General features: G+C 43.9%; 1 protein-coding gene across 1 annotated transcript in view; it reads right to left on the reverse strand.

Moving 5' to 3' along the window:
- FAM13A (family with sequence similarity 13 member A) overlaps nucleotides 1-22449 on the reverse strand; it is a 321224-nt gene that overhangs the window by 208884 nt on the left and 89891 nt on the right. The window contains exon 8 of the mRNA XM_082272109.1: nucleotides 14900-15069. Within this exon, the coding sequence (XP_082128235.1) occupies nucleotides 14900-15069 (170 nt within the window). The remainder of the gene's footprint in view (nucleotides 1-14899; nucleotides 15070-22449) is intronic.

Raw genomic sequence — 22449 nt, forward strand, 5'->3', positions numbered from 1 at the left:
AAGTCTTCCAGAACCTACAGTAACCCATCTGCCATTTCTGGGGGTCCTCTGTGGCAGTGGCATTGCAGCAGTCCCAGCTTGAGTTTGTTTAACAGATAATTTAAATATCTCTGATTTCAAAAATGCAATTTCCTGCTGCAGTAAGAAGAATTGTCTACATGTCTGACAGCATCCGAATCTCCAAAGAGTGGAACATGAAATAAATGCACAACAATTCCTGCACTGAACCAAGTCTGCCATTTTAAAGAGGAGGAAAAAAAAAATTGTAAATTTAAGTCAAACAAATCTTACCTTTTTTTTTTCTTTTTTCCACCTTCCAGCCTACCTCCTGACTATCTCCTGCAATATCTCTTCACTGTACTTAAAATGTTGTACTTGAATGGAGTACTTGCAGCTAATGAATTAGGCCAGCTAATGAGTATGTCTCTATATATACACTCACTCCTTCACAGCTCCTCCCCCAGCAACAATTGTAACACCTTAATGAGCTGGTCTCATTAGCAAATGCACAATAGCAAACACCTGACCAAATTCCTTTCCTCTTCTCAAGCAATGGTCAGCAAAAAATACAGATGAGTCGGTTGCAAACTCCAAACCAATCGCTTTCAGTATCTCTTCAATCTCTTCAGTCTCCTGCAATATCTCTTCACTGTACTTAAAATGTTGTACTTGAATGGAGTACTTGCAGCTAATGAACATAAAAGTTTGGATGATAGTCTGTCTCTTTGTGATGATGAAACAAGAGGTCTGAGTATTCGTACAGGGACCATCAGAGATGACAAAAAAGAGAATCAGTTTTTCTGAAAGAACAGTGGCTGAGAGATCATCAAAGACAGTGGAGTTCAATTTTATTTCATTGAACTGAAGCCGTACAGAGAGAAAGAAGGATATCCTGGTTGAGGTAAAAGGCAGAGGCCATCTTAGCTAAGAAGTAGGTCCCATGACCCAGTACCACCTTGCCCCTATTGAAATCAAAAAGAAAAAAAAAAAAAAAAAAAAGGGTTCCTAACAGGATATGGTAGCCAGTTCAGGTACTCGCCTTCCACAGATGGTGGCTGCAAGGAACAGTACCTTGTGGGTGAGTATGAAGAGATAAATGTCTCCAATGGGTTCAAACAGTGGTTTTTAAAGCACAGAGAAAACCAGATTTAGATCCCACAGTCACAGGGGAGCTACATGGAAAGATTCCTGTACAAAACATCCACCTTTAATGGTACTGAGGGCCTCATGCTTGCTCAGACCCAGCTGTAGGAAAGAGAGAATAAATTGTATGGCAAAATCTCCTACAGTGGAAGTCCTGAGACTCCCATCAAATGAAATACACCTGCCACATCTGACACTTAACTATTTGAGAAGTAGACTTCCTAGCTTTTAACATCACAGGACTCCCCATCTCTCAGAACCTGGGTTTCAAACCGCTATTACATTAAAGCCAGACAGAAGGTCCAGCAGTGCAGAGATCACAAAATACCCAGAGGATCCAAGATATTGACCAGGAGACTAGATTCCCCAATGATCAAGCTCCCTGAACTGACAGGGTGCCCAGGACTCCACCCAGCCCACTAAACAGGCATTTCTTGTGAGGCTCTTCTAAAAGAACAGTCTGATTTCTGAGCCACCAAGCCAGTTACCTTAGGGGTACTCCGTGCCAAAGTAATATGTATATTCATGGACTTGTCTCACCACATCAGAATACTGCACTGTAGGTTTTCGGAGTGGAACTGGACAAATGGGACTGCTTCAAAAGGATGCTACCATCAGACCCAGGACTCTCATGCAAGAGCAGAGAGTCAGACGACTCCTGGACCATAGAGCACACATCTGGGATCGCAGAGTTCCTCCAAAGAGAGAAATACTTTAGCCTGAGCAGTTTCTAGGATTAGACCCAGAATGAATCGGTACCAGTGCTAATTTTTATAGGTTCAATATTTGAGAAGTATCCTATAATGGACATACAAAAAGCACAGTAGGGCTAATTCTGGGGCCAGCACTGGGACCTGGGTGAACAACAAGGTGCAGATGAGAAGCCAAATGACAGGGCCAGGAACTGAAAGTGCAGGGACCCACAGAAAAGTGTAGGAAAGCTGGTGTACTGAAAGAGGAGGACATGCAGATATGCATCCTTGATGTCCAGAGAAGCCAGGACATCTTTCTGGTGAAGTGAGACAATGACAGGTTTGGTGGATTTCATGCTGTTTTTCTGAGCTTAAGTGAAAAACATTCAATGCTCTGAGCTCCAAGATGGGGATGCCTCATTTGGGTTTGAGAACTGAACAGATTGGATAAAATAAAGCTCAATAAAAAAGGGAAAAAATATCAATCTTTTACCATAAATGCTTTCTACACGATGCAGATTCACCTCAAAATTAGGTGAGTACTTCCTGCTACCAATAAAGCATACATACAAAAAAGAAGGTGGGTTAATAAGTATGTTGCTGCCATGTATGTAATAACCTACCTGTAATAACCCAACTGCTTTGCTTTTAGTTATTAAAAAAAAATTAGAATAATGTGAGTTCTTGGAGTGCAGGGTCTCTAAATGAGCACGAACAGTCAATACTAGGTCCATGTACTCCAAGTGGTGGGTCAGATCCAAAGCCGACTTCTGTATGTTGGGGATTCTGCTAAGCAGGAACATGGATCTCTGCACTTCCCACACAGAAAGCACTCCCTAGGGACACATTTAACTCTTTGATGGCCCCTGATGTTAACCCCTTCCCTGTCAGTGTCACTAGTACAGGGACTGTGCATTTTTTTAGCACTGATCACTGTATTGATGACACTGGTCCCCAAAAAGTGTAACTTATGCCCCGTACACACGCGTCGATAGTTGGCCGTGAATTTTTGGCCAACGTCCGATCGGCCGATTTTCAGCTGGTTAGTATGATGCTTTCGACAACCGACTCCGACTTTTCGGCCGAATAAAATCTGGTGTGCAGGCTATAAAATTTTTGTTGGCCGTCAACACAACGGCCGATTTTCCGTCAGTCAGTACAGATTTCGGCAGACAAAAATCTGATGAGCAAGACTGGGCATGCTCAGAGAAGAAAAAACACACGGAATGTAAACCAGAACATGACATCACTTCTGAAGTAGATTTTTGTTGGCCGAGAAAATTCGTGTGCAGTCTAGAGCACATTTCAACCAACACAACAACACTGGACAAAAGACGGCCGATCGGTCGGCCGATAATCGTTGCGTGTGTACGAGGAATTTGTTTCTGATTTGTCCGCCACAATGTCACAGTCCTGCTATAAGTCAGTCACCTATAACCGCCATTACTAGTAAAAATAATTAAAAAAAAAAAATTCTATAAAAATCTCAGTTTTTTGACGCTATAACTTTTACGCAAACCAGTCAATATACGCTTAGGATTTTTTTTGCCAAAAACATTTAGCAGAATACATATTAGCCTGAACGGATGAAGAAATTGTTTACTTATTTTTTGGGTTGAGTTTTATAGCCGAAAATATAAAAAAATATATATATATATATTTATCTTCTTGTTTTTTCAAAATTGGCAGTCTTTGTTTCAAGTGCACAAAATAAAAACTGCAGAGATGATCAAATACCACCAAAAGAAAGCTCGATTTGTGGATAAAAAAGGACATCAATTTTATTTGGGTACAGCGCCATGAGCGCGCATTTGTCAGTTAAAGTAATGCAGTGCCGTATTGCAAAAAATGGCCTGGTCATGGAGGGGGATAAAACTTCTGGAGCTGAAGTGGTTAAACTGGGTTTTGTGAATAAAAACCTGGAACAACAACAGGTAATTGTGTCACCGTACAGTACAATAACCAATCACAGACCTTCATTTGTTTTTAGAGTAACTCAAAAATCAAAAGAACTTCCATACTGGTAGCACTATAAGTGCAAAGTTCCAGAGGCTCCATAACTGTTTACTGCCTGGGAATGTGATATATTTCACTGGTTAGCAAAGTAACAAAGCGTATCATAAATATGCAACAAGCAGGAAGAACAGATGGAACAGCCAGTCACTGAGTTGGCAGTGACAGAATGCTTAAGTGTTACTTATGCCAAAGAGGGGGGAAGGAGGAATCAGACTTTGACCCATGCACCAATCCACTTGTCAGTGAAGACTTTCATATCAAATGTATCTATATTTGTCAGTCACAGCTGAACCCTCCATGCAAATATTTCAAAGGCTTGAACATGATGTTCCAAGTTAATGGCCTGCATGATCTGGACTGTGTATCTAGCCACAAGGACCAATTCAGCGTATCGGTTTTCATAATGGCAGCAAGCTACAAACACGAAGCCAGACAAGATACAGTAAATACTAAAAACAGCACAAATACTGTCAATGATACGCCTATCCTCAAATGAGCTCACACTGCAAGAACAATCAACAATGACATCAGCATGGTAAGAAGACAGTATTCTTCTCAAGACACAGAAAGAACATCATGTTTACAAATGTAAGCTCTTGTGCACTGGTAATCTGCACCAACCAGATGGGATTTAAAAAGAAAACGATAGGGTTGTCATTTTAAATAAATAGGTTTAAAATCATAAATGCCCAGATTTCAGATCCCCGAGTATTCACTTTTTGGCTTGATTAAAATCTGCTCATAGACCAAGAGAATGGTTGTCTGTGCAGGCAAAATCTGACCACCCTTAAGGGTTAGCTATGTAAAGAGTGCTACAGAGCTCTCCAAGAACCAACCTTTCAAGTGGATTTATGTCAATAGGTTCTGATCATAGAATGGGGATGTTTGCTTTGGCTTACCAGTGAGGCATGAAAAAGATAGGGTAAAAAACTTGTCCCAACCAGATTGGTCTTTCCTTCCGGTAGCAGCCAGCCATCAGAGCAAGTACCCAACATCAGGTTGTTAAGTATGTTATTATGACATGTATGTAGAGTGCATATAATCTGGGCAAAAATATGCCCAAAGGAGCAACAGTGCTGAAATGCAGACATCCTTTGTTTGTTAGTCTTCAAATCCATCCTCGTGTCACAATGAAGCTCAATGAATCCTAGATTTCAGTCTGTCTTAAAGTAGTTGTAAAAGGTAGAAGTTGTAAACACACACACACACTCAAATTATACTTCCCTCCTCTGTGCAGTGGTTTTGCACAGAGCAGCCCTGATCCTCCTCTTCTCGGGTCCCCCGCTGGGGCTCTTGGCCCCTCCCCCTTGCTCAGTGCTCCCATAGCAAGCTGCTTGCTGTGGGGGCACTCGTTCATGCGCACTCCCAAGCCCGCTGTCTGCATCCAAAAGACACAGAGCGTGGCTCAGCCCCGCTCCCCACCTCACTGGCTGCAACTGACAGCAGCAGGAGCCAATCGCTCCTGCATCTCAGCCAGCCAATCAGGAGGGAGAGACCTGGGAGAGCCTCAGGTCTCATGCACATCGCTGGATCGAGATTGGGCTTAGCTAAGTACTAGGCGGGGCTGAGGGGGTGAGCTGCACACTAAAGGTTTTTTTTACCTTCATGCAAAGAATGCATGAAGGTAACAAAAACTTCAGCCTTTATAACCACTTTAATGCATTCTCTATATTAAAATAAAAAAACCTTATGTGATCAGGATCACCCCCAGCCCCCCTAAATACTTACCTGAACCGGATCTTGATCCAGCACCGTGCCTGAGATCAGCAGCTCCCCACTCTCTCTCTTCACACTTACCATCGGGTCCCGCTGCTGTCAATCACAGCCTATTAGAGAAAGCGGGGGCAGGGTTGAGCTGAGCTGTGTGTCTGTGGTAGAGGGGAGGAGCCAGGAGTGCGGGCAGCAGACCGAAGAAGAGGAGGAAAGGGGCTTCTTTGAGCAAAAAACATTTTTTGTTTATAAATTTTATTTATTTTTTTTACTGTCACTTTAAGGCTGCATTCACACTTGAGCGTAGCGTTTTTGCGCGTGTTTTACCGCGATTTTCAGGCGTTTTTTCAGGCGTTTTTGGAGGCAGGCATTGACATGTAACAAAAACGCTGGTGATCAGCCCAAAAAGAAGCTCCTATACTTTTTTTAGCTACAGGCGTTTTGCTTCAGGGGACAAAATGCTCAGATGTGAACAGGGGCCATTGAAATGAATGAGATTTTGATTGTTGGGCGTTTTGGATTTTCACAGATGAGCGTTTTATGAGCTGAAAAACGCTCAGGTGTGAACAGAGCCTAAGATGAGATTCAGCTCCACCCCATTCAGGTGCTAAGGCCTGCTTTAGGTCATTCAAATGTCCACTGCTTATTCAGACTCTGTAATCTTACCTGGGAAAGAGGTGAATGGCCCTGTATAGAAACTAGGCTAGTATCCAAGAGACCCCACTGAAAAACAGCGAATGATCTGAAGCACATGTGTCTGCAGTTTAGTACTGTTGCATTTTAGGTCAGGTCAGGTTCACCCTAAAGCTCAAGTTTATGGATGGTTATTTTTGCAACGGTACATTGGTCCAGCTTGGACCAGTGCAAGTATAAATGTGCCATAGTAGTGGAAACCCTGGGGGAGCTGGAAATCACTGAAGTAGGCAAAGATAATATAGTGATGGCTGCAAACTTCTGGGTGCTGTGTGAGTGGCTGTCCTGCTGCTTATTGAACACAGGAGGTTGCTCACTTAAAGCGGAGTTGCGGCCTCAAAATCGATAAAATCGATTTTGGGTCATCCGCTTGCTGAGGGCAACCTGAAAAGGAAATTAATACTGGTGATTTTTTTCTTTGTTTACTTACCTTATTATAGAAGAAGAGGGACGCTGCGGCTTCAGCTGCCCACACCTGAGATGGCAGCACTGGAGAAGAAATTTTCAAGGTAAGTATTTCTTCTACAGGTAAGGGCGACCTGGGACAGTTCAGAGGCTATCCATTATGGAATGTACTAGCCCTGACTGTCCCGGGGGTATTTTTAGCTCAAATTGACCCGAGGCCGGAACTCCGCTTTAACATGGACAGCATTCAGAACACACTTTGCATTTCCTAAATGAATGCAAAGCTTTCTCCTACTGAACAAAGTTGGGAGGAAGAGAGAGGACATCACAATCTCCATCTTGCCCAATCAGAGAACACTTTTCTTCAGTGAATGCAAAGCGTTCTCTCAATGGCAGCCAAATCGGCTGCTGAAAACGTCTGAAAACCTGGTTGATCCTGCAATTTCACTGTACATCACTATTCACAGTGGCAACAGATTTAGAGCCAATCCTGGTTATCCTCTGTTGCCACTCCATGTGCATGCCCTACAAAATCCTTGTTCAAAAGCAGTGCATTTCTTGTTTCTGGTCTAGAAGCCACCCCATGTGACTCTTTTTGTCATCCTGTGGGATGCCTCCAGCAGGTGTCTCGATGTTTCCTCTCAATATCCTGCTCTCTGCCCCACTTGTAGCACTTACACATGTCAGAGCGTAACAGAGACTGTCAAACACAAACTTCGCCTCGGCAATTGTCAGAAATGATACCTATATACAGTATCTCACAAAAATGAGTACACCCCTCACATTTTTGTAAATATTTTATTATATCTTTTCATGTGACAACACTGAAGAAAAATGGATTTTTGTAAAATCTTACCGTAAAATCCTTTTCTCTTAGCTCATTGACAGACGTAGTCCTCGGTGATACAGCACCTTCGGGTTATGTTGCCTCCACAGGAGCAGGACTAGACAGGAAATTAAAAAGCTCTGGCCACACCCTAGGGGCAGTCCCAGAGGGTATATCCTCTCTCTCTCTGCCTCAGCAAATCAGTTATGTGAAAAAGCAGTCTTTAGAGATTTTAACCCAACCCAACTCAAAAAACAGAGGGGCGGGGACTACGTCTGTCAATGAGCGAAGAGAAAAGGATTTTACGGTAAGATTTTACAAAAATCCATTTTTCTCTAGCGCTCATTGACAGACGTAGTCCTCGGTGATACAGCACCTTCGGGACGTCCCAGAGCAGTATCACAAATGAGGGGTGGGAAAATGAAAATCAAATCCCAATCTAGAAGGCCCAACCGGTGCCAACTAGAAGTTTACAACGCTCATCCTTAATGATGAGACTCAACAAAAAAGAGAAAAATTTTTTTTTTCTTTTTCAAACAGAAAAAAACCCTCGAGGTAGACCACCGGTCTCCTCAAATTGCGGCCTGCAAAACCTTGCGGCCAAATGAGGCATCCGCCGATGCCGTCACATCAATTTTATAGAATTTTGTAAAGGTATGTACCGACGACCAGGTGGCCGCCTTACATACCTGGACCACTGACGCCTGATGGCGAAAGGCCCAGGAAGTACTGAGCGCTCGAGTGGAGTGCGCCCTAACAGGGAACGGAGGACTCTGACCCTTAATAGAATAAGCCTGTACCACCGTCTGTCTAATCCATTTGGCAATGGTCGCGGCAGATGCAGGCAAACCCTTTCTGGGGCCATCCGTGATCACAAAAAGTGAATACGTCTTACGGAATGATTCCGTAGCTTTCAGGTATACCCTGATTGCCCGAACCACATCTAAGGAATGCAACGCATGTTCCCGATGATGCTTGGGCTGAGGAAACAAGGAAGGTAGTACAATATCTTCATTCAGATGAAAATCTGAAACCACCTTAGGAAGAAAGGATGGCTTAGGATGAAGTACTACCTTATCCCTATGAATCACTAGGTATGGGGACTGGCATGATAATGCAGCCAGTTCTGACACCCTGCGAGCAGAAGTGATAGCCAACAAGAAGGCCACCTTCTGGGATAAAGTAAGCAAGGGAATCTCCCTGATGTTTTCAAAGGGAGGTTTCTGTAGAACCGACAAAACTAAATTAAGATCCCAGGGCGGTAAGGGCGCGCGGACTGGTGGAGCCAGGTGCCGCACCCCCTGGATGAAATTCCGCACCAAGGACTTGGTAGCTAAAGGTTTCTGAAAGAAGATTGCGAATGCTGAAACTTGACCCTTGATGGTGCTCAAGGCTAGCTTCTGCTCAACCCCTTGTTGCAAAAAAGCCAATATTCGAGTCACCGAATAGGTACGTGGAGGAAATCCTAAAGATTCGCACCACGCAATAGAAGTCTTCCATGTGTGATAATAGACTTTGCTGGAAGTCGCTTTCCTTGCTTTAATAAGGGTAGGAATGACTGAAGCAGACAAACCTCTGTCCTTCAGTACTTGGGTCTCAATGGCCAGGCCATTAAAACCAGCGACTGTAAAGCACGATGGTAAATTGGTCCTTGAGACCACAGACACTCCCTGAGACGAAGTTCCCACGGAACGTCTGCGACAAGCATGTCCAAGTCGGCCAGGCCGGCTTGACGAGGCCAGCCTAGAATTTCTAGGACCACTGGCACTGATTGGATCTGAACCAGGCGTCCCTAGAGGTATCTGGCCCCGACCATCCGAGAAAGTCTGGTCTTTTCTGTTCCCACACATTTATCAGATACCTGATTGTTATCAGGAAGGGTGATCTTTTCTGGTTGAACCTCAGGGACCGAAGTCACCCGACTAGAGGCTACTTGGCCTGTCTGGTCAACCAGATCCGATTCCTGTGAGGCATTGGGACTAATCTTAGGAAAAGGTAAAGGAAAAGATCTATTCAGGGAACGGTAACTACCGCTTCCTGTAGTACTTAAATGTTGGAAGGGAAGAATCGCACCGGTAGTAGTAGTTGATGCTCGATCTAATGTCCTGAATACCGGTGAAAACGTCCCCCCACCCTGAAACCGGGTGGGGGCGCACCTTCAGGCTGTGTACTCCTTTGCTTCGGGTTTGGCTGAGTTGGTCCTCTGTTTGTCCGACCAGCCCTTCTTGAACCCTCCTGGAGGAGTCTTGCCTTTCCCGCTTGTTCCAGTCGGGCGCCCTTTATGGGCGGTAAAGAAAGGTCCTCGCTTGTTGCGAGGTCCCTTAGCTTTAGCAGCCTGTGGCAAAAAAGTGCTCTTGCCCCCAGTGGCATCCTTAATGATTTCATCTAGGGTGGCCCCAAATAGACGATTCCCCTGAAAGGGGAGATTTGTCAAGGTCTTTTTGGAACCTAGGTCAGCTGACCAACATTTTAACCACAGCACACGTCTGAGGATTACCGCTGACATAGATGCATGCCCTAATAGGGGAGTAGTGTCCAAGGCTGCGCCACAGATAAACTGTAGCCCTTGTATAATCTGTTCCATCAAATCAGATGTCTCCTGGGGAATATCTTTTCCCCTAAGGTCTTGGCGTACCATTCTCGCCCATTCCGTAAGTGTCTGAGAAACTAGACCAATAACAATTACTGGTCTAAATGCTGACCCTATCAGAGAGAAGATGGTGCGGGACTCTGCTTCCATCTTTCGATCCACCGGATCCTTAAAGGATGAAGTGTCCTCCACTGGGATAACCGTGGCTTTATTCAGCCTGGAAATAGGTGGATCCACCACTGGTGGTACCGTCAATTTCTTAATGATGGATTCCTCAAACGGATAGCGTCTAGCAATACGCTTGGAAATAGTAAAGGTACGTTTAGAATGCTCCCATTCTCCTTTAATCTTATTACCGAAACACTTGGGTACAGGAAAAACCTTCACCGTTTTGATGGGCTTATTAGTACCAAAAGGAATCTCTGTTTCAGTTGCCTCTGCCGGTGAAACCTCAAGTTTTAAGGTTTCCTGCACTGCCACAACTAGTGCGTCCACCAATGCTTCTTCCTGAATTATAGCGGGAGAAGAAACGTCCTCCTCACTGTCTGAGGGAGCTTTACCTGAGATAACAGCCCTTGCAGAGGGACCTGCAACTGCAGTGACCATCTCTGAATCTGAGTCAGAGGTGTCAGATAGTATAGGGGTAGGCGGGGGTCGCTTCCTTGACCCCCGTCCCTGACAGGCCGCCTCCACCCGAGCCACCATAGACTCCAAAATTGCTGTAAATGACTCTACACTCTGTGCACCGGCGGGTCCCCTGGCCCCCTCGAGGGAAACAGGTGGGGGAATATGTGTGGCAGGGTCCATGATAATTCCAGTCACTTCCTGGATAATATAATTCAAAAATAAAAAACTTTTTTTTTTTTTTCCCGACCCCCAGCGCCACAAAAAAAAAAACCCCTTAGTGTTACCTGCTAGGGATCCCTATCGATCGAGAGAGAGAGAGAGATAGACCCCCAGGCTCACCACTTGATGCTCAGAGTTTAACTGCAACAGGTTACAGCGCTGTCTTGACAAACAGGAAGTCTTTTGGCTGGCTGCCCAGGAAGAAAGGAGGCGGCTCCGCCCCTCTGCACGCCTTCCGGCGCCTCCCCTAGCTCCACGAGGTGTTTGGATCACCTCAAACATGGCCGCCCCCATGCTGGAGACACGAGGCTACGCCAAGATGGCGGCTCGTGCGATCCAGCAAAAAAATGGCGGCGGCCTGTACTGAATAGCGGTGTGCTGCAGGACACACAACACTCTCTCTGCATGGGGATTTGGCGTGGTTGGCGGTACCGGCCCTGGCGGACCGCATGGCCGTTCGGGAGGCCTGCTTATAGCTGGAGATCTGATTTAGGGAGGCAGTCTACATGTCCGTGGCTTCTGACTGGTAGGTAGCTTATTCTTATCATAGTAAGATTCCCAGAATGCCACTGATTACAATCTTTTAAACATGTATACAATTAGATTGTTAGCTCCCAAACCAAGCCTCCTGGCTTTTTGCACATAAAATCACACTCAAAGTAGGAGGATCTGTGTCATGTTATAGGATAGAGAGGGACTCTATCTTACCATACAGAGAGGGGCCCGCGTTCACCACAAGACCCGTCAGGGGAAAAGGGGGAACATACTACTCACCATACCGGAACCAGGCGGGCACCAACTCCTGACAGTACCCCTCTCCACCGGGGCGGGAGGGCTGTCGACCGATATGGACGCCGTGACTCATGGTCTTTGGCGTTTCAGCGAGACGTTTAACTCGCGGGGTCAGTCCCTTAATGGGACTTTGTCGCGGCCGACCCAGCGCGGAGCTATGGCCTGCACGCGCTCGTAGGCTGAACTGGGGTGACCACCGGATCTCAACATCCAGCCCGTCGCCCAGTTCAGCTTTCTTGCTTGAAGATCTCACAGGAACACTGGAGAAAAAAAGCTGTCTAAAAAATCTTTTAAGAAAAAAATCTTGCCAGGACCGAAGATCCCAGCAAGGTATCTAGGTCCTTACTCCTAACTAGACAGAAAATAACTGATTTGCTGAGGCAGAGAGAGAGAGGATATACCCTCTGGGACTGCCCCTAGGGTGTGGCCAGAGCTTTTTAATTTCCTGTCTAGTCCTGCTCCTGTGGAGGCAACATAACCCGAAGGTGCTGTATCACCGAGGACTACGTCTGTCAATGAGCGCTAGAGAAATTACACTTTGCTACAATGTAAAGTAGTGAGTGTACAGCTTGTATAACAGTGTAAATGTGCTGTCCCCTCAAAATAACTCAACATACAGCCATTAATGTCTAAGCCGCTGGCAACAAAAGTGAGTACACCCCTAAGTGAAAATGTCCAAATTGGGCCCAATTAGCCATTTTCCCTCCCTGGTGTCTTAGGACTCTTTAGTGCTACAAGGTCTCAGGTGTGACTGGGGAGCAGGTGTGGTAAATTGGGTGTTATCACTCTCTCATACTGGTCACTGGAAGTTCAACATGGCAAAGAACTCTCTGAGGATCTGAAAAACGAATTTATGCGCTACATAAAGATGACCTAGGCTATAAGATGATTGCCAAGACCCTGACACTGAGCTGCAGTATGGTGGCCAAGACTATACAGTGGTTTCACAGGACAGGTTCCACTCAGAACAAGCCTCGCCATGGTCATCCAAAGAAGTTGAGTGCACATGCTCAGTGTCATATCCAGAGGTTGTCTTTGGGACAGATGTAGAAGTGCTGCCAGCATTGCTGCAGAGGTTGAAGGGGTGGGGGTCAGCCTGTCAGTGCTGAGACCATACTCTGCACACTGCATCAAATTGGTCTGCATGGCTGTCGTCCCACAAGGAAGCCTCTTCTAAAGATAAAGCACAAGAAATCTCGCAAACAGTTTGCTGAAGACAAGTAGACTAAGGTCATGGATTACTGGAACCATGTCCTGTGGTCAGATGAGACCATGATGAACTTATTTGGTTCAGATGGTGTCAAGCGTGTGTGGCAGCAACCAGGTGAGGAGTACAAAGATAAGGGTGTCCTGCCTACACTCAAGCATGGTAGTGGGAGTGTCTTGGTCTGGGGCTGCATGAGTGCTGCCGGCACTGTGAAGCTACAGTTCATTGAGGGAACCATGAATGCCAACATGTACTGTGATATACTGAAGCAGAGCATGATCCCCCCTCCCTTCGGAGACTGGGCCACAGGTCAGTATTCCAACATAATGACCCCAAACACACCTCCCAGATGACCACTGCCTTGCTAAAGAAGCTGAGGGTAAAAGGTGATGGACTGGCCAAGCATGTCTCCAGACCTAAACCTTATTAAGCATCTGTGGGGCATCCTCAAAACAGAAGGTGGGGGAGCGCAAGGTCTCCAACATCCACCAGCTCTGTGATGTCATCATGGAGGAGTGAAAGAGGACTCCAGTGGTAACCTGTGAAGCTCTGGTGAACTCCATGCCCAAGAGGGCTAAGGCAGTGCTGGAAAATAATGGTGGTCACACAACTTATTGACACTTTGGGCCCAATTTTGACATTTTCACTTAGGGGTGTACTCACTTTTGTTGCTAGCAAATTTACACTGTTATACAAGCTGTACACTCACTACTTTACATTGTAGCAAGTGTCATTTCATCAATGTTGTCACACGAAAAGATAATACAATATTTACAAAAATATGAGGGGTGTACTCACTTTTGTGAGATACTATATATTTTTATTACAATGGATACGCAACATACAAAATTGTGAATTCGATATATATATATTTTTTTCTTTATTGTTGCATTTTTTTTTTGGCATGTGACTGCAAGAGCAACAATTGGCTCTGTCTAGCCACAGGGAATCTTTGTAAACTTCCTGCATCAACCGCCTGCGTAAGAGCTTTTCTGTTTGTTCCACCCACACATCTTGCATTGCGGTGCAGAGCAAGTACCCGACCATCACCTGACCATGGTATTAAGCACATAAAATAAGTTATTTGGAAGAAAGATTGTTATGAGATCTGGAAAATGTGTAGGCGACAGCATTTCATTTCCTAATGATTCATACAAGTCTGTTGCATTGGGTTTACTGACTTTTTGCCGGGGTTTACACTACTGGGATGCGGGAACCAGTGCAATTCTAGTGCGGGTTCCCGCATCGCATCTCCCCCACAGGCATTTCACACTGCCCTCTGCAAACCGCTGCAGGTGTCAATACAAAAAGTTATTCACACACCCAGATTGGTTCGCAGATCGCAGTGCGAACCGTGAATTTGCACAGGAATCGCATAGCATAGGTGTAAACACCCAAGCGACCCAATTCCAGTGCGGGGAAAAAAAAAAAAAAAAGGTTTCTGCAGCATTTTCGTGTGATGGCTGTATGTCTAAATTCCCATTGCAAAGACATTGCAGGTGATGTGCACAGCAATGCGGTGCAAATCACACGTGATGTCTGTTCGAGATAAAGTCAAACCAGGCTAAAAGTCCAGATTACTTTTAGTCTATTCACACAGTTTTCAAGCCCTGATAAAGGGGGCATGTGTGGACCCCCGAAACGCGTCCCCATGATTTTAATTGGAATAAAGTTGTATATGAACCTCTTAGCAGTGGTGTGGCATTTCAGTTTCCATTTTTGATACATAGATGTACATGTCTCACCAAGGATAATGAGTAAAAATATATCAAGCTGTGCACAAGGAATTATCCTTTTTTCAAGAGGCTGAAAACGGTTTTGCTCATAAACTGTGCTTTCAAAAGTGCTTTACCTGGCATTTGGAATCACTGCTTAGCCAAAATTCTTTATAGCAATTCTTAAATTATGCAAATTGCATGCCAAGATTGGGCATGTATTATAGCCACACTAGGAGTTGCCTAATAAAATATAAAACTAACCTTGGAAGGGATTCATTGCTGCTGGTTATTAAATTATCCACAAGGTCCATGATTTCAGCAGAGCCCTCTTTGTCTGCCACCAACAAGCATGCCTGGGGGATCCCATCTGATTGCTTTGGCACAGGCACCTCGAATTCCTGAAGTCGTTTTCCAGTATTCGGTTTGTTAACCTATGAAAACAAGTAAATAGACACAAATGAAGATGTAACATCTACAGCTAGTTTATTGCTGGCAAAAGGAAAAAAAATAAAGAGAAACAGGCCTCCCTGACCTCTAGCAAACAATCTTATCGGTATGCTTAGAGAAAACAGCTTGTAGAAGGCAAGATGAGTCATGCAGAGAGCAGGGGGACTGCAGCCATACACAGGAAAAAGATAAGGCCTATCAAAAGGCACAGATTCAAATCCAGTTTAAAGTTATTCAGAAGCACAGTCTGTACAAAATAACACAAGTGATATGAATAAAAAAAAGGTAACTAGCAAGAAAACATGCAGTTCCAGAAAAAATAAAAGTGAAAGCGCAATCACTTGAAGCATACATGTTAGGCCTAGTCTGACAATAACTTGCCAGTACGGTGAAAATAATTCCAGCATTCAACTAATCCCTGTTCAAATACAGAACTGGTGGGATAAAAAAAAAAAAAAAAAAAAAGATGAAGTATTACAATAGGTGTACTGGCCTAACTGGGAGATCAGAAAAAGTGTTGAACATATTGAATAGCTAATAAGCGAGCAGGTTTAGGTGTACAATAAATCCTACACCTTCTGGTTCCAAAAAAAAAAAAATCCAATGGAGTCAAAATTTAATCAGATTCTAACAATCAGCCATGGAATCAAAAACAGTGCCCTAAGGAAGTATTAAGATGAATATGGTAGTTTAAAAACACAGGTATACAGCAGTGTTTCTTAAACTGTGTGCTGCAGCACACTTGCAGGTGTGCCGTTGGATCGGTGGCATCAGGAGGGGGGGGTTCTCCAAGTCAGTGGTTTAGAGAGGGGGCTGACCCAGGCTATAGCCCCAAGTGGGCCCCCCCAATAAACCCTGGGTCTCGTAGTGCTCGTTTTACCTTATTAGCCCTGAGTCCAGGGCAGCAGGCTGATCCTCCACTGCGGCCCCGGCACTGGTTGCTAGGCGCGGAGGAGGATTTAAATACCTGCTCTGTGCCTAGTGACTCCAGCTCCACCCACCTCCCTCCATCCAGAGGGATAAAGGAGGAGAGCGTCAGGAGGAGGTGGGGGCTGTTCTCTCTCACCCCCTTCTCATAAGCTCGCACATAATGAAGCGGTGGGTGCAATTTGGCATTTTTTGCCCTGGGCACAGAATGGTCTTGTTCCTCTGCCCTGTGCATTCCCTCACTCCCATTTACTTCCCCATCCCCACTACATGTTCGATTTTATCTCCAGGAGTATATAATGAGTTTGGAAATTCTAGAGAAATGCCTAAAGTGGTTCTAAAGTGAGAAGGTTTTTTTTATCTTAATGCATTCTATACATCAAGATAAAAACCTTCTGTGTGCAGCGGCCCCCCTCAGTTCCCCTATTACCTGAGCCCCATCTCGATCCAGCGATGTTGCAATAGAGTCTCAGCTATCCAGGACTCTCGCTCCTCATTGGCTGAGACAGCAGCAGGGCGCCATTGGCTCCTACTGCTGTCAAAGTCAGTGAGCCAATGAGGAGAGCGAGGGGACGGGGCCGAGCCATGGCTCCGTGTCTGATTGGACACACAGAGCAGCGGATTGGGTGCCCCTATAGCAAGCTGCTTGGTGTAGGGGCAGGAGGGAGGGGCCAGGAATGCCGGCGAGAGACCCGAGAAGAGGAGTATCTGGGCTGCTCTGTGCAAAACCACTGCACTAAGAAGGTAAGTATAACATTTTTTTTTTTTGGTTTAAAAATAAAACAACTTTATTATCACTTTAAATAATTCATTAAAATTTAACTGAACCCATTAGATTTTAGTCAACTAAAATGCACTGGAGATTTCAGTCGACTAAAACAATTCAGATGACTAAAATATGGCTAAAACTAAAATGGCATTTTAGTCCAAACTATGACTAAAACAAAATCTGAAATTTGACATCAAAATGAACACCGAGTGTCTGGCTCACAGTTCCCCCAAACATACTCCCTTGCTCAGGCAAGGGCCTTGGGACATACTTACACATACAGTAATTAAGCAAAAAAAAAAAAAAAAAGCAAACCAAACATGAACCTTATTTGTGTTGCTACCAGTGACAATTTTAACGTCAAAATTCAATTTGGTTTTAGTCATAGTCTTAACTATAATGCTGGTTTAATCCTATTTTACTCGTCTGAATTGTTTTAGTCGTATTTTAGTTGAAGAAAATTAACACTGGGTGCTACTAGTGAGATTCCAGTTTTCTATCTGTGATTCTAACCATGTATCACTGCTCATTTTGAACAATGGATTTTGTTTTTTCTTCCAGTCTTTGTGAAACCACAAAAGGACTGGTGCACATATATATTAGTCTTTGCAACCATTCATACCGAAAAAACACAGGAATAAACCAACCTGGTAATAAAAAAAAGAAATGCAGATCTTGTTAGTTTAAGGATCTCAGGAAATCCAAGTCTTTGTACTCCAAATTCCTGTGCTGTAAGGGTGTTATCCTTGACATTTAAATCAGACATTCCTGTCTCATACGCTAATACATTTTAGGCCAACTAATTATGTGGAGTATATTACTTAAAGTGCCGATACTTCAGAGCGAGCTTTGGCTCTTACAAAAGTAGAACTATTTTTTGCCTATATACAAATATAGATAGAGACAGACCACATATGGCAAAAAGATAGATTGGTACTGAGTGATTAATACTGAAAATATGAACACAATGTAAGAAGGGGTCATCAGCCATAATTGCCAAATGGTGCCATTACTGATAGGTGGGACACAGACCTCAAAAATACTACCTAAAAAAAAAAAAAATCTAAAAGTGCACAGGATTGTGTATGCTGGTTTATGACCGCGTTTCCTAAAAACAGCTGAGAATTTGTGTACAAAAGAACAGTTAGGTGGCAGAATAGACTCACTCAAGTGTCAGTTACTAGTGGCATATAGCACAGGCTGTGGGGATAAGCAGATTGTATGGATTTGTATTTGTAACACTGGACATAATGGATGATTTTGTCCTAAATGCAACAGATATTTTTTGTCTCTCAAATGTGGCTGACGGTTGTCAAAATCCCTTGATATATCGAATTGGAATTTATTGATATCCTTCTATGGGGATTTTGTCAGCAACCAAACATATGAGCATAAAAAGTTATATAAAATAATTGTTAATAACATTCGATAAAAATGGGCAGTCCCACAGTGATGAACTGAAAACCCTGATGACAACTTTCCAATACACAAAATGATATTTAAATGCCTCAATAGCGAACACACTGGGAAGATTGAAGATCTAAGGCATGGGTATCCAACCTTTTGGCTTCTCTGGGCCACATTGAGTGTAGAGAAATTTTCTCGGGCCGCATATAAAATATATACTATAGTTAAGGTATATAAGTAATAAACCACCACCATGCCCTTCCCGCGCTGCCGCCCCCCCCCCCCCAGCACTAATTTAACAAAACTAGAGGATGATCCCTTCCGAGGCAGCCTCTGCCTACAGTTAGTTGGAAGCCACTGTGGCCATGCCCCCGACTTCCTTCCTCCCCAGCAAAAAAATAAATAAAAAATTGTCCGGGGGCAGTGGGCTGCATTGCCTGCAGTTCTGGGCCGCATGCGGCCCCCGGGCCGCAGGTTGGACATGCCTGATCTAAGGCATTTATCTAATCTCATCATCCACAAGAGCATCTTGGAACGTACTACTCTACTCGTACAATATGGACTCTCATGTACACTCCTTATCCCCTCTCCCTCCCCCTTTCCCCCCCCCCCTTTTGTCTCTTAAGGAAACCCCAAACCAAACATCCCTACACAATGCATAGTCAAAGTCAGTACAGAGTCATCCTATGACTAACTAGTTGATATTCTCCTCCCGTCCCATGCAAGAATATTAACCTCCTCTCTTCCCTCTGCTTCCCTACCTATTCTCCCCCCCCCCCCCACATCCCCACCTTTACCCAATCTAACAACATAACGTTAGTTGTTGATTACACATGCTTTCTAGTATTCATTGTTCAACGACCGAACTGTATCGTTTTCATTTTATATGTTCAAATCGTATTGTTGCATACGATTGTATCTGTTGACGTGTTTGCTTCAATAAAAATATAAAAAAAAAAAAAAAAAATGGGCAGTAACTTTGGCTTGATCTTAAAATGGACAGCGTGCTGTCCTTGGGGAAAATACCTATTCACAGGACTGAGGAAGTTCGTGCCCAATACATGTTAATGAATGGACATGTGTCTCCTTTTGGCTTTTCTGCAATTGGACTCAGCCATCTCCCTTTCTCCTTGCCGTACAATGAGCTCCTAGTGGACTCCTCAAGGGATCACAGGTGAACCCATAGATACTTATGATTTTGGTACTTCCCTGATGAAGAACGTTATACAATTCATGTTCTTAACGTGTTGGATTCTTCCAGTTGAAATGGGCTGTGGTGATGTCAACTCAATCTGTTGACCACAACTGGTTGTACCACTTGTGGTAACTGGTTGTACAGTATAACTGTTTGTACAGTATAAATTCAGTACTGGTTCTAACTGGTTGTACAGTATAAATCTCACATTATTGATCCCTGTTCTTCTACTTCTGTAACTGTCAATTTTTAAGATAAAGCCAATGTTACTGGCCATTTTTATCGGTTAAAAAAAAAAAAAATTCTAATTACTTTTTATGCTCATATGTTTGGTTGCCGACAAAATCCCATAGGAGGTTTTCAACAAATTCCAATTCATTTTTGTCCTAAATGAAAGCTGGCAGTGTAGGTGGATGGGACATATGATGAAGTACAGTTGGCACTATATCACTGCAAAGATTGTAAGGTCTATGTGCAATTAATAAAAAGTTTGAGTTGCACTGGTTTATCCTCTACAAGTACACATGCAACTCAGCATCTTAACCAAAGCAGTAAGTAAAATGAAAAGGAATTTTGTATAATCATCAACTAAATAAATACGGAAAAGGTATACAATTATGAGTGCGTCTTTATGGCTGCTCTGGTGTCAGTAACATGACAGATGGCTTGTGGTTTTCCTGCTCTTTAAACACTGTGTACCCTGTAAAAAACTGACATGCACACCGGAAACAATTAGCAAATGCAGAAGGGCCATCAACTGGTAATCTTTGAAAATCTGTTTATTTTTAGCCTTCTCATAGAAATATAATGCTGCTTTATTTTACTTTGCTTTGAGCCTGTGGTGTGTACGTGCTTTCTGCTACCTCCCTAGAGATGTGTAATTCAATAAACCCAAGGTTGTAGTTTAAATGGTTATTACAATAAAATTTAAACGTAGCATTTTAAATGAATGAAAATGATTTCCATTGAAGAACAGTTTGATAGGAAGACATGTAGGGTTTTACTGCCTCTCACAGGAAAAATGAACCCTAGGCATACAGAAAAACGAAGGCCAGCCCCCTTGAGGCTATACTCCGCACACTTCACTCTTGCACAGTTGTAGCAAACAGTATAAAAAAGAGAGAATGATAGCACATGAAGGGAGAAAGCCGAGTCCCTTGAACTCCAAAAAAAAAGATTTTACTCTTAGTGCAGAAATCTTATTTTCTTTATGGACTATTAAGGACACTCCTGCGTAAATCGACATAGACCTACATCGGTCATGCGCCTGCAGCTAGGGGGCGAGCGTGCGCCGCCGGCGGCGCGCTCCTACCCCCACTCAGCAGCGGGGACTCCGATTCACAGGGCAGGTGGCTCCGATTGCTGCCTGACAGCCTTGATCGCTCCCCGCTAAGAGAAAAGGACGGTCAGCTGTTCTAAACACAGCTGACCTTTCTTCTCTCTGGAATGATCACAGAGCCCCTGTGATCCTTCTATATAGGAACACACGTCTCTATGGTCATTTCACAAGCCACGCCCCCCCTCAGTTAGAATCACTCCTCTAGGCTCACATTTAACCCCTTGATCACCCACAGCTTTAACCCCTTCCCCGCCAGTGTCATTATTACAGTAACCGTGCATATTTTTATCACTGATTACTGTAGTAATGTCGCTGGTCCCCCCAAAAGTGTCAAAAATGTCAGTTAGGGGTCCAATCTGTCCGCCACAATGTCGCAGTCCTGCTAAAAATTACAGATCGCCGCCATTACTAGTAAAAAAAAAAAACAATAAATATGACATAAATCTTTCCCGTAGTTAGTAGACGCGATAACTTTTGCGAAAACCAATTAAAATACGCTTATTGTGATGTTTTTTTACCAAAAATATGTAGCACAGGGATATGCAAACTGTGGCCCTCAAGCTGTTGCAAAACTACAAGCCCCACCATCCCTCTGGGTGTCATGCTTGTGGCTATCAGAGTCTTGCTATGCCTCATGGGACTTGTAGTTCTGCAACATCTGAAGGGCCACAGATTGCATATCCCTGATATAGAAGAAAACCAATTGGCCTAAAATGTTAAAAAAATTTAGATTTTTAATTTTTTTTGAGAATGTTATATAGCAGAAAGTGAAAAATATTGTTTTTTTTTTTTTCAGAATTGTCGCTCTTTTTTTGTTTATAGCGCAAAAAATAAAAAAATTGCAGAGGTGATCAAATAGCAAATGAAAAATGGATTTTTGTAAAATCTTACCGTAAAATCCTTTTCTCTTAGCTCATTGACAGACGTAGTCCTCGGTGATACACCACCTTCGGGTTATGTTGCCTCCACAGGAGCAGGACTAGACAGGAAATTAAAAAGCTCTGGCCACACCCTAGGGGCAGTCCCAGAGGGTATATCCTCTCTCTCTGCCTCAGCAAATCAGTTATGTGAAAAAGCAGTCTTTAGAGATTTTAACCCAACCCAACTCAAAAAAACAGAGGGGCGGGGACTACGTCTGTCAATGAGCTAAGAGAAAAGGATTTTACGGTAAGATTTTACAAAAATCCATTTTTCTCTATCGCTCATTGACAGACGTAGTCCTCGGTGATACACCACCTTCGGGACGTCCCAGAGCAGTATCACAAATGAGGGGTGGGAAAATGAAATCAAATCCCAATCTAGAAGGCCCAACCGGTGCCAACTAGAAGTTTACAATGCTCATCCTTAATGATGAGACTCAACAAAAAAAAGAGAAAAAATTATTTTTTTTTTTTTTCAAACAGAAAAAAACCCTTGAGGTAGACCACCGGTCTCCTCAAATTGCGGCCTGCAAAACCTTGCGGCCAAATGAGGCATCCGCCGATGCCGTCACATCAATTTTATAGAATTTTGTAAAGGTATGTACCGACGACCAGGTGGCCGCCTTACATACCTGGACCACTGACGCCTGATGGCGAAAGGCCCAAGAAGTACTGAGCGCTCGAGTGGAGTGCGCCCTAACAGGGAACGGAGGACTCTGACCCTTAATAGAATAAGCCTGTACCACCGTTTGTCTAATCCATTTGGCAATGGTCGCGGCAGATGCAGGCAAACCCTTTCTGGGGCCA

Source organism: Pelophylax lessonae, assembly GCF_965119305.1.
Source record: "Pelophylax lessonae genome assembly, chromosome: 1".
In the NCBI taxonomy this organism is placed as follows: Eukaryota; Metazoa; Chordata; class Amphibia; order Anura; family Ranidae; genus Pelophylax; species Pelophylax lessonae.